This window comes from Zalophus californianus, chromosome 16, assembly GCF_009762305.2.
Source record: "Zalophus californianus isolate mZalCal1 chromosome 16, mZalCal1.pri.v2, whole genome shotgun sequence".
In the NCBI taxonomy this organism is placed as follows: domain Eukaryota; kingdom Metazoa; phylum Chordata; class Mammalia; order Carnivora; family Otariidae; genus Zalophus; species Zalophus californianus.
The window spans coordinates 27,801,249-27,818,779 of NC_045610.1; the positions used below are offsets into that span (position 1 = coordinate 27,801,249).

At 43.6% G+C, this 17,531-nt stretch overlaps 1 protein-coding gene and 2 non-coding genes across 15 annotated transcripts in view; all 3 read left to right on the forward strand.

Moving 5' to 3' along the window:
* TEX14 (testis expressed 14, intercellular bridge forming factor) overlaps nucleotides 1-17,531 on the forward strand; it is a 111,594-nt gene that overhangs the window by 22,599 nt on the left and 71,464 nt on the right. For all 13 annotated transcript variants that reach the window (XR_003515373.2, XR_003515374.1, XR_003515375.1 and 10 more), the window contains exon 2: nucleotides 3,109-3,245. Coding sequence is in view for 10 of the 13 variants with exons in the window: in XM_027568228.2 (XP_027424029.2) it covers nucleotides 3,109-3,245 (137 nt within the window). In the remaining 3 variants the exon portion in view is untranslated. The remainder of the gene's footprint in view (nucleotides 1-3,108; nucleotides 3,246-17,531) is intronic.
* On the forward strand, nucleotides 7,840-8,055 carry LOC113908407. The gene has a single exon (XR_003515476.2). It is a non-coding gene; the product is annotated as a small nucleolar RNA U3 (small nucleolar RNA).
* Nucleotides 14,149-14,365, forward strand: LOC113908408. The gene has a single exon (XR_003515477.1). It is a non-coding gene; the product is annotated as a small nucleolar RNA U3 (small nucleolar RNA).

Sequence of the window (17,531 nt, forward strand, 5' to 3'; positions counted from 1 at the left end):
TAGTAGAGGAAACGGCTGCAATGATTATCTAGGGGTCCCGAGATCTAGCGCCCCTGCTCAGTGGGGAGTCGGCTTTCCTCTTTCTCCCTGCTTGTGCTCTCTCTTTCACATAACATTTTTTTTAAAGATTGTTTATCTGAGAGAGAGAGAGAGAGAGAGAGAGAGAGAGAGCGCGCACATGAGGGGGGGGGAGGGTCGGGGGGGAGAAGCAGACTCCCTGCTGAGCAGGGAGCCCGATGCAGGACTCAATCCCCGGACTCCAGGATCATGACTTGAGCCGATGGCAGTGGCTTAACAACTGAGCCACCCAGGCGCCCTCAAATAAAATCTTTAAAAAAATATAAAAACAAAAGAAACTGACCATGTTCCTGCCGTGTTGATTGCAAACCTTGGGTAACATTTTAAGGCCCACTACTCCCTAGAGACTAGTTTCTTAGAATAAGTTCTGATGGTTACTGGAAAAAAAAGAAGGAAGTAGGACTAGAAATACTAAGGGAGTGAATGTTAGTGTGTAAATAATGAGCACATCAGTCCTCAAGGGATGTGTGTATTTTGGAGCCATAGGAAAAAATAATCCTATGACACTGAAATGGGTCTCAGGGTTTTATGTGTTTTATTTGAACTTTTTTTTTTTTAAGATTGTAGTTATTTGAGAGAGTGCACAAGCCAGGGGGAGGGGTAAAGAAGAGGGAGAAGCAGGCTCCCCACTGAGCAGGGCTCTATCCCAGGACCCTAAGATCACGACCTGAGCCAAAGGCAGATGCTTAACCAGCTGAGCCACCCAGGCACACCATTATTTGAACTTTCCATATCAAGAATATAGTTATGGGCGCCTGGGTGGCTCAGTTGTTAAGTGTCTGCCTTCGGCTCAGGTCATGATCCCAGAGTCCTGGGATCGGGTCTCACGTCAGGCTCCCTCCTCAGGGGGAAGCCTGCTTCTCCCTCTCCCACTCCCCCTGCTTGTGTTCCTGCTCTCGCTATCTCTGTCTCTGTCAAATAAATAAAATCTTTAAAAAAAAAGATATATTTGTGCAAATGCAATTAAATAAAAACTTTAAAAAGATCAGGAACCATTAAGATGGCTATTATTAAGGGAAAAAACAGGGACACCTGCGTGGTGCAGTGGGTTGAGTGTCCACTCTTGGTTTCAGCTCGGGTCATGATCTCGGGTCATGGGATCTAGCCTTGAGATTCTCTCTCCTCCCTCTGCCCCTCCTGCCGGTTCTCTCTCTCTCCCAAATAAGTAAGTCTTAAAAAGAAAGGGGGGGGGGACAGGAAATAACGAGTGTTGGTGAGGATCTGGAAAAACTGGAACTCTTACGCACTTGTGGTGGGAATGTAAAATGGTGTAGCCAGTATAGAAAACAGTATGGCAGTTCCTCAAAAAAATTAAACATAGAATTACCATGTGAGGGGCGCCTGGGTGGCTCAGTCAGTTAAGCATCCAAATCTTGGTTTCGGCTCAGGTCATGATCTCAGGGTTGTGAGATCAAGCCCCACATCGGGTTCTGCACTGGGCATGAAGTGTGCAAAAAGAATTACCGTGTGATCCAGTAATCCTACTTCTTGGGTATATACCCAAAAGAATTGAAAACAGGGATTTGAAGAGATACTGTACACTAAAATGTCTACAGCAGTGTTATTTACAATGGTCAATGGTAGAATCAACCCAAGTGTCCACTGGTGGATAAATAAATAAGCAAAATGTGGTATATACGTACAAAGGAATATTATTCATCCTTAAAAAGGAAAGAAATTCAAACATAAGCTTCCTGGCTGATGAAGACCCACCAAATGTGTTAACCTTCTTGGCTTTTTCTTTCTCTTCACCTCTTTTCACACCTTCTCTCCATGTAACAGTTATGCCCCTGATATGCATGTTTGTTGATTCATGTGGATGGGGCTTCCCTCTCTTCTCCCCTGTCTGTGGAGCACCAACATAGTACCTCGTGTCTGCCCTGCTATACCAAGCACTGTGATCACAGGGATCCAATTTTAGGTGTCTTACATAGTACCTGTCATGTTTGAGGACACATGGTGGGTATACCACAAACATTTGATTGTATGTAATGGCCACGTGTGGATGCCACATGTGGAAAGTTAAAATTTCTCTGCATGGATTTTATTGTGCATACTAACAGCTAACAACTATACAGGGCTTGGTGCTGGGCACAGTTCCAAGCACTTTACACATACTAGTTCATTTAAGCCTCTCAGCAACCCTCTGGTTATTATTATCTCCATTTACTGATGAAGAAATTGAGGCCTATCAAGGTTAAATAATTTCTCCAAGGTCGCAGTTAAGGAGGTGACAGGGCCAGGACCAGAGTCTGAACTGTGAACCTAACCCACTACATTATACTCTCTACATCCCCACATAGTGACTGCATTTATGTACTAACCTTTCAAAGTTAATAGGCTCCTAGTTTTCTTAATGATAAAACAAACATGTATATATATATTTTTAAGATTTTATTTGACAAAGAGACACACAGTGAGAGAGGAAACACAAGCAGGGGGAGTGGGAGAGGGAGAGGCAGGCTTCCCACTGAGCAGAAAGCCCAATGTGGGGCTCGATCCCAGGACCCTGGGACCATGACCTGAGCCGAAGGCAGATGCTTAACGACTGAGCCACCTGGGCGCCCCAAACATGTATATTTCTAATTTTACTTCCCAGTAGCCATCACTTTTTAGTCCTAGGAATTAGTGCTAAATATATTCAGTTTTTCAATTTCACCAGTAATATTGAGAATAAACAATCTTGTAGAGTTTTGGGTGCCTGGTGGCTCAGTCCGGTTAAGTATCTGCCTTTGGCTCGGGTCATGGTCTCAGGGTCCTGGGATCAAGTCCCACATTGGGCTCCGTGCTCAGCAGGGAGTCTGCTTCTCCCTCTCCCTCTGCCTGTCCGCCCCACTCATGCTCTCTCTCTCTCAAATGAATAAATAAAATCTTTAAAAAAAATCTTGTAGAGTTTCATTAATTGTTCCTCTAATCATGTTCATTATAAATGAAAGTGGACAAGAAGTGAAAGAAATGTGAAAGAATCTAGGTTACGTCAGTGCATTTCTGATTGAGTTAAAATAAGCATGTTGGTTTCTTTTGAAACAGGATGTCTCGGGCTGTTCATCTTCCAGTTCCCTGTCCCGTTCAGCTTGGTTCCTTAAGAAATGACTCCTTGGAAGCTCAGCTTCATGAGTATGTCAAGCAAGGGAACTATGTGAAAGTGAAGAAGATTCTTAAGAAAGGTAAGCACTGTGTTAAAATTGTAGGTGCAACTTGATTCACATTTCTGAATAGTGTTAGAAGGAAAATCAGGTACATCATAAAGCTATGAGTTCTTGGGGAAATTGAAAGTTAAATTTGAAATGAGATGTTCCCTACCAGTGCAGTCAAATTGCTCAATAGAGGTCTTAAATTGTTTGGAGACTGTTTTGTTTTGTGCTAGGGAACCGTAAGGTTTTCCAACTGTTAGACTCCTAAGATTTCTCTTCAGGCCTCAGCCACCACCTTTAATTCTGCCTGATTCCCTTTTCTCCTTTAATCTACACCATCTACGGAGTCTTCCAAAGCCTGTGGTGGAGTGAAGAGACCAGCTTTCACAGCTCTCCCCTTCTTTGCTCCTCCCAGGACTTGGTGCTTTTGTTTCCAGTTGTTTTTGTTTGTTTGTTTGTTTGTTTGCTGGATGTTAGAGGCAGCTCAGCCTACAAGGCAGATGGAAATAGCAAATGTAGCTCAAGCAGTCTTCAAAAGAACAAACACTAAACCATACGTGGACAAGACTTCTGCTGGTATTTGGCCCTTGATCTACAGATCCAGACCTGCCTTTTTTTTTTTTTTTTTTTAGAGTAACCAGAAGTCCTGCTGAATTCCCCTTCTCCCTTCTTAGTATAAAGAGAGGTTTATGAAGCTTCTCTCAGCTGTTTGTGAAACAGTCAGGGTGACCTAATTTCTCTGCAGTGTTTCTCCATTTACTTCAGCAGCATTCCTGAGGACTTCCAGAAAGGTAACTCCAATTTTTGCAGGATCCAACTATCCCACAAAATAATTCACTCAGAAAATTCTCAAATGTTTCCATGTACCACCCCTAGAGTCTCTAGATAACGTAGCTGATAGTGAGTTCAATAACTTGTTTGAAAGGTCCTACTGGTTTTTTCCCCCTCAAAATTTTGCATTTTATTCCATAACACATTCATGTGTGTGTTAACATGAAAATGGATGTTCAGCATAGGTATGCTGTGACTTCTGTGTCTTCTATCCACACTCTCCAGTATGAAAAGCAGAGTATGAGAATATTTATTATATCTTAGACATCTGAACATTCTGCATCTTCAAATTTTTACCATTAGCAGGGGATGGGGTTGACAGGTGTAACTGGATATGAAGCAGGATTTCATCTGTGTCTGGGAATTTCATCTAAAGCCACAGAGTGGAGAACAAGGGGTGACAAGGTGAGAAGTCCCCCAACAGTCTAAAGCAGGGCTTCTTAGGAGATGGCCAAAATGGTCCTTGGACCTTTAATTCCATCATCCACATTCAGCCTATCTAGGAGAAGGCAATGGGGTAGTGGTGGGGGTGTCAGTGGAAAAGATTCTCTAAAAGGCATTCTAGGAATAGAAAGCTGTGGAGTGTCTGGGTGGCTCAGTCGGTTAGATGCCTGACTTTGGCTCAGGTCATGATCCCGGAGTCCCGGAATCAAGCCCCGCGTCGGGCTCAGTGGGGAGTCTGCTTCTCCCTCTCCCACTCCCCCTACTTGTGCTCTCTCTCTGTCAAATAAATAAATAAATAAATAAATAAATAAATCTTAAAAAAGGGGGGGGGAGAAAAAGCTGTGGCTTTTCCCCTCCTTCCCAGCTTCAAGCCAAATAAGAGGTCCTTCAGGTGAACCTCATGGAAAGAATTGCAGCACTTGCAAGCAGGATAGTTGGGACCCTGCGTCTCAGCCTGCTGAACAGTAGAAATGTCAGCGCATGCCAGCTGCCACCAAGGCGGTGTGAAGAGAACCTGGCATGTTACCTGGAATTTAGGGGTCAGGAAGACTGCCATCTGCCTCCTTCCTAAAGCAGCCCTTGATGACTTAACAAACACAAGAGACCAGCAGTTGGATTAGCTACACACTTCTACCACTTAGTGGGATAAATAGACTCTATAGAGGGTAGCTGAGCCATCTAAAGGACCTCATCAATCGAGGCAGGAAGAATCCCAGCAGAGGCTGGAGCAACAGCAAGAAGTCAGCAGGAGAGGGCACTGGCCCGCATTAGGGTGCTGTGAAGTGGAGTGGAGTTACCCGAAGAGCCACTAACCCCTCCCACAGAAGAGCAGGCATTAAGAAGAGGCCAAAAGCTACAAAGAGGATCAGCTACATTTGAAGGCCTTGCCACTTGTCATCTCGTTGGTCCTCCCCCTCCAGCTCTGCAGTTGCCAGAAACAGCCTTGAAATCAGGAGTGGAAGAGCAAGGAAGAGGTTTTGATTTTAACAGGACTGGACAATTTATTACCTGAAATGAGACTGCACTTGAAGGCCTCAAAATGACTTAAAGACTATGGAATCTGCCTGAGATGCCTCTCTGGAGAGGGAAAGGGAGATCCAACCAAAAGAGTGTACTTGAGGGCACTAAAAGGGGAAAAAATGTTTCCCGATTGTATCCTACTTATTTTAGTTATATAGATTATATGAGTTCTAAAACCCAAAAGATGAGTGCCTGAGTTCCAGAACCTCAACCCAGACTTTATTCATTTTTTTATCACATGTATATTAATTGAGCCTTGGGGTTAGAACACCAAGGACAGGGGCGCCTCAGTGGCTCAGTTGCTAAGTGTCTGCCTTCAGCTCAGGTCATGATCTCAGGGTCCTGGGATTGAGCCCTGCGTCAGGCTCCCTGCCTGGCGGGAGGGCTGCTTCTCCCTCTCCCTCTGCCTGCTCCTCCCCCTGCTTGTGCTCTCTCTCTGTCAAATAAATAAATAAAATCTAAAAAAAAAAAATACCAAAGACAGATGTGTGGCCTTGCATTCCAGGAGTATAATCCAGCAGAAGAAGCAGACATGAATAATTAAAGTACTGAGAAGGGCAGGAGGCAAAGAAGTACCTATTTCTCAGCCTCCTTGTCTGGGTAGTAATCAAGGGAAACCTTTTAGAGGAAGCTATATTTAGGCCAGGAAGTTAACAAAGAAAAAGAGTCGAGTTGGGGGTGCCTGGCAGGCTGTTAGTGGAGCACGTGACTCTTGATTTCAGGATTTTGAGTTCAAGCCCCACACTGGGTGTAGAGATTACTTAAAAAAATAAAATCTTTAGGGGCACCTGGGTAGCTTAGTTGTTAAGCGTCTGCCTTTGGCTCGGGTCGGGCCTGGGATCGAGCCCCACATCGGGCTCCCTGCTCATCAGGAAGGCTGCTTCTCCCTCTCCCACTCCCCCTGCTTGTGTTCCCTCTCTCGCTGTGTCTCTCTCTGTCAAATACATAAATAAAATCTTTAAAAAAATAAAATAAATAAAATCTTTAAAAAAATAGAATGTGCTGGAGTGATAGACTCACATGCAGTTGGAGAGTCTGCTTTTAAGAGGCCAATGGATGGCATGGATGTTGAGGGGTTCCTAGAAACGTTGGAACTTTATAACTTCAGTATATAAGAAACTGGGGATATGCCTCAGACCTGGGCAGATTGCCCAAACACTCTCCCTTTCTGAAGGAATTTAAGTACAGAGCATTTGACTGACTGTCTCTGAGAAGAGTCTATTAGAAGTGGTTAGATGAGACGAACCTGATGTTTTTTAGTCATGTTTCTAGGAAGCACTGAAAAATGTGGTTGATTCAGAAAACCATGTGCATGTCCACGTGGCACTGTGCTTCCTGGCATCCTGGAAGATGTGGGGCAGAAATATTTTTATAAGAGTTAAGTGATGAAAACAGTTACACACTTCATAAGGTGTGTTCTTTGAGGAGAAACTGGGATTAACTTTTGCCGCAGGAAAAGGGGTAGGCTGCTTCTGAGATTTACAAGCCAGGAAGGTGAAACATTAAGGACTGACCTTTAAGTGATGATGTATTGAGTGCTTTATTAGAGAAATTAATTTGATTGGAGACTAGACCTCCTGAGGACGACCACTTTGGCTTAACAGAAAGAATCCGGACTTGATTTAGTACCAGACATACCAGACATACATAACAGAAAGAATCCGGACTTGATTTAGTACCAGACATACCCAGCTGGGTGAAGAGGTGCATCTGTAAGAATGAGGAAGTAATGACACCCTTCTTCAGTTGTTTAGAGGATGAAATGAAACAACGGATTAAAATGCCTGTCATCAAATAGGTATTCAATAAATCATCATGGTTATGATTATTATTATGTGGTATAAGAAGTGTATACCAGTTCTTTCCTGTCTCTTTGCCTCTTCCTTCCGCCTCTCTTTCAAGGTAAAGGAAACCTAGTCTCTTCAAGTCAGCGGAGTTTTGTAGCAAGCGAGAGGCAGTCCAACGCTGACCAGTGGCGTCAACAGCGTTTTCTTAGCCTATAGTGGGGCGGCGCGACCCGACCAGGATCGAGGCCGTGCAGGGTGCAGTGGGCGGGGCAATACAGGTCCCTCTGGGGTGGAGTCAGAGGTATACAGTGTGTGATTGGCTGCTAGGAAGCCGCATGCTAATGAGGCTTGTTACTGATTTAAGTGTTGCTGGAAGATTAACAGGCAAAAAAATAGTGTTTTGAACTTTGCCATTTGACCGAATTGTTATGAAACATAAAACAAAATGTAATGTATGTGATTAGGCAGATGAGGTTACAAAAATGTCGCCATGACTAAAAGTGTGCGGCTGCTATAGACCTAGCCTAGGTGCCGACTACAGACTTAAGACTATACTTTCAGGGATCATTTCTATAGTTCGTCACTAGAGAAGTTTCTCTGAACGTGTAGAGTACCAGAAACCACGAGGAGGAGGTGTAGTATTCCTTTCTGAGCGTGAAGTTGGCTTTGGGTGTTGGTTTTACAACTGCCCTTTGTCTTTGATGATCGTTCTTCTTCTTTCTCTCGGAGAAGTAAGAGGGAAGGGATACTGTCTGAGTGGTTTATCTATATGGTTTATCTACACATTATTTTCTTGTTTAAAGTTAGTGTTACAGTTGTTGGTTTTAGTTGTTTGTGTATTGGGTTAATGGTTTCCGGTTTTTTAGTGTCTTGTGGGTTTTTCCAATTTTTGTTTTTGGTTGGCTGGCGGCAGGTAAAAAACCTGTGAGTGTTTGCCTTCAGAGATTAGTTGTCAATTAGTTTCATTTTAAGAACGCATGTGAGAGTCAGTGCAAGGGCTGGCTGAAGGGGTAGAGCTAGAGAATCTTACTTAAGTAGCTTCCGGCTACAGACTGACGGAGCCCTGCCAACCGCAAATAAGAACCCCACGCTTAACCTGCTTTAGGTGCTTCTTGATTGTATTTTATATATAAACTGTTTCCACGTTTGCTGCACTCCACCTTTTACTAGAACTTTTTTTAGTCAGATATGGGACCTCCTAAATTAATCCTTGGAGTTCTCTTAAAGATTTTATGTATTTTTGACAGAGCACAAGCAGGGGGAGTGGCAGGCAGAGAGAGAAGCAACCTCCCCGCAGAGAGGGGGAACCCGATGTGGAACTCCGTCCCAGGACCCCCGGGATCATGACCTAAGTAAGCCTAAGGCAGTCGCTTAATCAACTGAGCCACCCAGGCGCCCTCTATTTTCTTTTAAGCTCTCTTCAGTTTGTATTATTCTCTGGACTATGGACCTTTACTGCCAAGTTTTATATTAAATTTTAACTTTTGGTTGTATTTTAGTTTAAGAGTTTTTTTAAAAGATTTGTTGCAATTGACATAAACATTATATTAGTTTCTGTACATGATTCCATGTTTGTATGATTGCAAAATAACCACAATGTCTAGTTTACATGTCACCATACAGTTATAGAATTTTTTTCTTGTGATGAGCCCAGACCACATTTAAGATACACTGTTAGCAACTTTCAAATATTCAGTGCAGTATTATTACGGAGACGCCTGGGTTGGCCCAGTTGGTTAAGCATCTGCCATTCGCTCCCATCCTGTCTGGGATCAAGCCCTACATAGGCTCCCTGCTCTGTGGGGAGTCTGCTTGAAAGTAGACTCAGCGCGCCCCCTGGCGGGGGGCAGGCGGACATCTTTTTATAGCCCCCTGGGGCTTCTCTTTTGTTTTTTTTTTCCAGGGAAAACTCTAATGCTCTGCCTGGGGGAATACATGCTTAGTCATTTAAGGCCTGTTATCAGTATTTTCCAGTACTGTGATTCATAAATCATTCACTGACACACTAGGCATTCCACCCTTTAGTTCTGAGTCCGCTTGTAGTGGGTAATCTACCCACTATTTACTTCATCTGTATTTGAACAAGATATCCCTGAAACCACAGATTTAATGTATAGTTTTAATGCATGGTTTGTTTGTTTTTAGTGAATATTGAGTTCATAGTTTACACATAGTTTATATAGTTTACACTAGTTCATAGTTTTTTTCATTACTAACTGAAGTTCATAGTTTACACTAGGATTCATTCTTTGTGCTATATATTTCTATGGATTTGGACAGATGTATGTTATTTCCACCATTAAGTATCATACACAATAATTTCACTGCCCTAAAAATCCTTTATGCTCCTCCTGTTTATCTCTCTACGTGAACCCTGGCAGCCACTGATTTTTTTTACTGTCTCCATATTTTGTCTTTTCTAGAATATCATATAGTTGAAGCCAAATGATGTAGCCTTTCCAGAGTGGCTTCTCTTAGCAATATGCATTTAAAGTTCCTTTGTATCATTTGTTGGCTTCGTATCTCATTCATTTTTATTGCTGAATAATATTTATTGTCTGGATGTACCACAGTTTGTTTATCCACTCATCTTTGAAGGACATCTTGATTGTTTCCAAGTTTTGGCAATTATGAATAAAGCTGCTGTAAATATCATGGGCAGGTTTTTGTTTTTTTTAAAGATGTTATTTGTCAGAGAGAGAGCACAAGCAGGGGGAGAAGCAGGCTGCCCACTGAGCAAGGAGCCTGATGCGGAACGCTGGGATCGTGACCTTAGCCAAAGGCAGATGCTTAACCGCCTGAGTCACGCAGGCATCCCTCATATGCAGGTTTTTGTGTGACATAAGTTTTCAACTCATTTTGAGTAAATACCAAGGAGTGCAATTGCTGGATTTTATGATAAGAATATTTTTAGTTTTGTAAGAAACTGCCAAACTGTATTCCAAAATGGCTGTCCTATTTTGCGTTCCCACCAGCAGTGAATGAGACTTCCTGTTGATCCACATCTTTACCAGACTCAATGTTTTGGGTTTTTGTTAGTGGGGCATACACACACAATACACCTAAGAAGCAAACAATGTGGCTACATCTGTAGTTATTTGGAACAGCAAGTTTTCATTCCCCAACAGTAGTTTCCCCATAACATGGAAGTACGAACCTGTTAAACAGTGGTGAAGCAAGGCCCCAAGGAAAGGTTCTGATCTTAAATCACTTAAAATCACTGCTCTCGACAGTGATTTTCTCAAGCTACAAGCAAAGGCACAGAATACAGTTTGCCCAGTGCTTGGTTTGGTGAGAGAACCCATTTTTCTTTGACAGGGTTAAGGAATTTGCCCAAGATGCCACAACCGGTAACTGAGGACTGAACTGGTTCCAAAGAACACAAACCTGACACTAACTTCCCTATTTCTCTGGGATCCAGAGCTCTTTTTTTTTTTTTTTTAAGATTTTATTTATTTATTTATTTGACAGAGAGAGACACAGCGAGAGCAGGAACACAAGCAGGGGGAGTGGGAGAGGGAGAAGCAGGCTTCCCACGGAGCAGAGAGCCCAATGCGGGGCTGGATCCCAGGACCCTGGGATCATGACCTGAGCTGAAGGCAGATGCTTAACTACTGAGCCACCCAGGCACCCCTATTCCTCTGTTCTTTAAGAGTTTTTTTTTTTTTTTACTAGGCTCCTTGCCCAGTGTGGAGCCTAACACAGGGCTTGATCTCACGACTGTGAGATCAAGACCTGAGCCGAGATCAAGAGTCAGACACTTAACCAACTGAGCAACCCAGGTGCCCCTCTTTAAAAGTATTCTAAGCTAAAGTTTCTTTAATGTATTTAAAAGTGATCCACTTCTCTTCTTCTTCTGAAACACAAGTCTTTATTATTTTTCTACTTTTAGTAGTTATTTACTTCCTTATGACCTCATATAGGTTTGTGTTTATTTACTGAGCACATTCCTAGCCATGCACCATGCTAAAGGCTGGAGACTCAATGGTAATTGAGTAAGAGTCCCTCTTTCCACTGTCTAGAGGAACATAGGATAGCATAATCACCCAAAGAAAAATAAAATCATAACTGCTGCAAGGGTACCAGCTGTGTGGGAATCAGAAAGGAAGACTCCCCGAGATCTAAAGATTTAGAAATAGTGATGAAAGGGAAAACTCTTATTTTTTCTCTCACAATACTTCTGACATCAAATGTGTGGGGTTTTTTCCCCACACTGAACAATTCTCCAACACCAGGTGAGTGTTCTACAATTTGATTAAATTCTGACTTTGTCTACCAGGAGATAGCATCAGATCCCACAACTTAAGCACTCAAGTCTCACGAGATTGCCCCCACCCAATACCTGGGACACCAGACCTAAGTAGTGGGTCTTCAGGTTACACAAAACTTTGTCCGACTTGACTACAAATCAGAGGTTTCCACAACTCACTCCTTGGGTTTAAGAATTTGCTAGAACAGTTCACAGAACTCAGGAAAACAGTTTACTTATTAGATCACCAGTTTATTGTAAAAGGACTCAACTCAGGAGCAGCCAGAGGAAGAGATGCATAGAGGTGTTAAGGATATGAAGAAGGCAATTTGAGAATATCAGAGCTAGAAGGGACTTTCAAAGCTGGTTATTTAGTCCAGTTCCTTATTTCAACATTTTATATAGTTAAGGATCATGCCCCCTGCCTTTTACCCCACTCTCTTTTTGGTGCTCAGAAGTAGGGTGTTTCTGTATGTGTGTGTATATCACATGGGTGTGAGATACACAGGGTGAGGTCTCAGGTTCCTTTAGGGAGGCCTGGCTTGTCACTGAGTATCAGTTGATGACTCGCTTTGTTAGTAATCTTGAGGACGGGAGTTTTGGGTCTCATTTTCGTTTTGATCTATCACAGGATTTCTGAGTGCTATTCACTGGGCAAACACATGGCTGTTGTCTGTCAGGAAATGGCCAGAGGGCCTTCCAGTCAGGACACAGGCTGTATTCTTAGCCTTTTCCTCTTCATAGCACCTCTAATTGCTAAGTTGACTCCCATCAGTAAGTAGTTCATCCCCAGTCACCCTTTCTTAGGAATGGTGGCCCTATGATTTGCTTCCTTAGCATTTGTAAGAAATGCCTAAATGATGTCTCACTGCTCCTCAGACAGTGCATCCCAGATTCCCCCTTTTCTCCCTTTGCAAACTTCTGTACCCCCCTCTCCCCCCTAGTACTTCTACTGCCTACTTCTTTCCTTATGGGTTTACTTTAGTCAGGTCAGTTTATTAAGTTTTACCTGGTTCTAGTCTTAGGCAAAATACAAAGAGCCTCTTCTTTGGGTTACATGGAAGGAGATAAGGACTTACAAGATACAGAAAGGTGGAATGTCAGTGCTCAAGGAAACAGGAGACAGACAGCCTTGTGGCCTGGGTGAGCCACCTAATATTCTAAGTTTCGATTTCCTCAAACTCTTAGGGTTAGTTCCAAGATTAAATGGGATGATATATGTAAAGGGTTTAGTAGAAGGCCTGGAACATATTTTGTGTCTTTCCCCAATGTCAGCTTTATTCAATCATAAAGCAAAAGTTAAATCACAATTACAAAGCAGGTTCAGGATTCCAAACTCAATGACAATTCACCATGGGATTGAGCTTGGCTTCTTACACAGCACACAGAGCAGGACAGAATTCAAGTCACACAACACACAAGATAACAAGGGAGCAGGAAGTTAACGAACCAAACGCAAAGTCAGTCCCTGGCTGAACAGTTGAGATAAGGCTTGAGATATGTCTGGTCCGGGTCAGCTCTTGACACTTACTGCTTCCGAAGTTCAAGCAGTGAAGGATCTCCATTCTGTTCAGGGATCAATCTGTCAGAGCCTTCAGGGGCAGTTCCCTTTTTCAAATGGTCAGACATAGAGGGATCAGGTCTGAAGAGTCTGACAGTTTCCTGCCAAAATCCTTCCCTTTTTAAAGGGATTTAATCAGTTTTGGGTCTCTGCAGACCTCCTCTGGTTCTACTTGTTATCAGTTCTGGGGTGTCAGCTGAGGTTGGTCTGGGTGATATCTTCTAGCTGCAGTACCTTAACTGCTTGCGGTCATTGCTTGACACAGGCTCCTGCTTGACAAGAGAGACTCCATTTTGCTCTCTACACCTGGATACATTGTTTTGAAAAGCAACCTAAAATCTTAAAAAAGAAATAAACAAGGAGTGCCTGGGTGGCTCAGTTGGTTAAGTGCTTTCCGCTTGGGTGGTGGTCCTGGGGTCCTGGGATAGAGTCCGGCATCGGGCTCCTTGCTCTGCGGGAAGCCTCCTTCTCCCTCTCCCACTCCTCCTGCTTGTGTTCCCTCTCTCACTGTCCCTCTCTCTGTCAAATAAATAAAATCTTGGGGGGAAAAAAAAAAAGAAAACCTACCCAGAGTTGAGTCCCAATATGTGCCCCTCAAGTCCACACAGAAGTGAGTAACTAGCAGCCGGTCTGAAAGTCAAAATGTCAAATTAATTTACCTATTAACTTTTCAAATTCAGGGTCTTAGAGGTTCCAAAAAAAAATTCCCACCCGAAGATGGGGCGTGTAATACCGTGTAATGCCGGTACTGATTGGCGCCCCCCCAGCGCACCCTTATCTTAAACTAGTCCGGAAGTTTTTGTGTCAGAAAAACAAGAGCTTCTGATTGGCTGTCGGTCCGTGATAGGCTAATTAAGAACCAGAAGACTTAGTTTTCTTAAAGGAAAGACTCTTAAGAGTATGCATAGTGTTTTAAAAGATGGTGCATAAAACAATACTTTGTTTATGTGATAGTTCTGAAAATGGGAGAAGTGCGAAAAATGTCGTCATCAGCGCAAAGTGTGCGACTGCCATAGACCTAGCCGAGGGGGCAAAACCAAGCTTAAGACTATACTTTCAGGGATCATTTCTATAGTTTATTACTAGAGAAGTTTCTCTGAACGTGTAGAGTACCCGAAATCACGAGGAAGAGGTGTAATATCCCTTTCTGAGCGTGAAGTTGGCTCTAGGTGTTGCTTTTTTTACAGACGCCTTTTGTCTTTGATGATCGTTCTTCTTCTCTTTAAGAGAAGTTAGAGGAAAGGGATGTCATCTGAGTGGTTTTGGTAGGGTTTTTTTTGTTACTAAAAGTAGAATTGTTATGAGGATGTTGTGTTCTGTAGCTTGGTTTACAAGTCTGTAGTTTGTTTTGGGAGAAAAGTTAGCGAAAACACTAAATGTAAATGTAACTGATAATGTAGACTCAGATTAGGAACTGTTTAAAGGCTGAGTCGCGTGAGCACAATTTCTTATGGATATCAAGTTCTTTTTCCAGATATATTATTGTGCTTTAGTGTTAGCTTTCAAAAAAAAAAGTGAGAGAATGGTTTAGTAATAACCCTTTGATGGAGAACGGGAGATAGTTTACTATTTTTAAGGGTGGTGGGTTGCTGTTGAAAGGAGAATGGTTTTGATGTGCTTTGTGGTTATTAACTGCTCTGGGGCAGTTAGGTTGCAGCAGGGATTGAGTCAAGTGGGAAGTGTGAACGCTGGAGAGCACATGGTGCATTCATCTAGATAGTAGGGAAGGTGGTGGTGTGGTGGTGCTGGAGAAAGAGAAGCTGACTAGATTTGAAAGATATTTAATATTGCTGGGACTTGGGGGACTAATTCAGCATAGGTATGAGTGAGGGATAGTTGTCAGGTTTTATGGCTTGAGCAAATGGTTTCCTATGATAAGGTGGGGAGAATGGAGGAGTAACTGAATTCTGTAGGACAATGGGGTGGGAAGTGATGGTAGAGTTCAGTTTAGGACACATTTAGGAGAAATTTCTGATCTTTAACAGACCGAACTCCCAAAGCTGACCGAGAAGGGGTGGCCAAACAGGTAGGATGAAAACCAGATGAATGTGCTCGATCAAAGCCAAGGAAGGAAAGTAGAACAGAGAAATGTGTAGAAAGCATATGAGATCAAGATACAGATAGAAAGCCATGGCATTCAGTGGTGACTTTATTGGTCTTGCGGCAGAGATAGAAGCTCGTTTGGGATGGGCTGATCAATGAAGGGATGTGAGGGCTTGCCACTGGGTGGAAAGAGCTCCCAGAAGATCAAGCTGTGATGGAGAGTATAGAGGTAGATATGCACTGGGGGTGGGGGGGGAGGGGGGATATAGACAGAGAGATGGGAGAATTTTTTTTTTTAAGATTTTATTTATTTATTTGACAGAGACACAGCGAGAGAGGGAACACAAGCACGGGAAGTGGGAGAGGGAGAAACAGGCTTCCTGCAGAGCAGGGATCATGACCTTGGCTGAAGGCAGACCTTAATGACTGAGCCACCTGGGTGCCCAGGAAGATGGGAGAATTAAAGATGGGAGAACAAGTCTGAGTGCAGATGGAAGGACCGGGTGCAGCAGGAGAAACAGATTTAGGAGAGAGCAGCTCCTAGGGGCAGGCCTTTGAGTTGGTCAGCGTTGATGAGGAGTGCAGATTTAGGCAGTTCGTCCATGTAATGAGACCATAGTGAGGGTTTTTCAAATGATAGCTTCTAGTTCTGTGCCAAGTGTGAGGCAAAAACATTGCTGAGGGAGGCTGGTGAGGAAGGGTAGGAGAGATGAGAATAAAGAAGGAATGAGGGGTACTGGGCTAGCTGAGTCAGTAGAGAATGCAACCCTCGATCTCAGGGCTGTGAGTTCAAGCCCACTTTGGGTGTAGAGATTACTTAAGAGTAAAATCTAAAAGGGGCGCCTGGGTGGCTCAGTTGTTTAAGCATCTGCCTTCGGCTCAGGTCCTGGGATCAAGCCCCGCATCGGGCTCCCTGCTCCACGGGAAGCCTGCTTCTCCCTCTCCCACTCCCCCTGCTTGTGTTCCCTCTCTCGCTGTGTCTCTCTCTGTCAAATAAATAAATAAAATCTCAAAAAAAAAAAAAGAGGGAATGAAATAATCATCCCAGGGTGCAGGTGTGGAAAAGGTATCTCCTGAGGGGCGCATGGCTGGCTCAGTTGGTGTAGCATGTGACTCTTGATCTCCAGCGGCGGGGGGGGGGGGGGGGGGGGGGGGGGGGGGTGTTGTGAGTTAGAGCCCTACGTTGGGTATAGAGATTACTTAAAAATAGAATTTAAAAGGGGCACCTGCCTGGCTCAGTAGGAAAAGCATGCAACTCTTGATTTTGGGGTTGTGAGTTTGAGCCCCACATTGGATGTAGAGATTACTTAAACCTAAAAGAAATTGAGAAAGAGAGAGAGAGAGAAAGACAAAGAAAGGGAGGGAGGGAGGGAGGAAGGAAGGGAGGGAGGGAGGGAGGGAGGGAGGGAGGGAGGGAGAAAGAAAGAAAAAGTCTTATCTCCTGAGAGTGTGCCTCCTTTCCTTCCCTGCTATTGAAGCCTTGAGATTGCTTCCTGGTCTTGGAAGTACCTCCCCAGATCACAGTTAATTTCTCTTTCTTCCACTCTAGCTATGTACCATATTATTTCCTCCTTGATTTTCTCCTTTTGGATCTACAGTGGCCAAGCTTTCACTTTGAGCCCTAAATTAGTTCTTGGTCATCTTTAAAGGCTGGGAGCTGTGAGGGAAGTGTATGCTCTGGAATTGACACCTTGGTCTGCTATTTACTAGCTGTGGGTTTTGGGGAAACTTTTTAACTTCAGTCTGTCCCTCTAACGAAGGTAGATATATTAGTAATAGCATCAACACATGGGATTGTTGTAAGGGTTAAATTAGGTAAAGCAAGTGTAGTGGTTTGAATGCTCCTTTCCCCCATTCTGAAAAAGGCCTTCCCTTATATGAGAAATCCCTGTCTCTTCCACAGTCTTCCCTATTAGCATCACCATCCAGAAGGTGGTTCTAGGCACAAACCAGCTTGTCACCTTTGAAACCTATTTCCCTCACCCTCCCTCACCAAGTCCATCAGTGTATCCTATTGACTCGACTTCCAGAACAGCCCAAGTTTCTCCTTCCTTGCTACATACACCCAAATGTAAGCCACCATGATCTCTCCCACAGACACCTGAAGCAGTGGCCTCAAAACTGGTCTTCACAGCTTTAAACCTCTCAGTGGCTTCCCTTCACACTTAAAACCAGACTCCCCTGGCCTCAACCTTGCCTAGAAAACCCTCAGATATCTGGCCCCTGCCTGCACCTCACCTCTCCCTCATACCCTGAGGATGTCTAGCTGTCTTCAAGTTGCTGGAACTTACCACTTTGTTTCCTTCTTTGAATCTTTGCATTAGTTGTTCTCTCTGTGTAAATGTAACCTCCAAAGAGAGGCCTTCTTTGACCACCCAAATCTA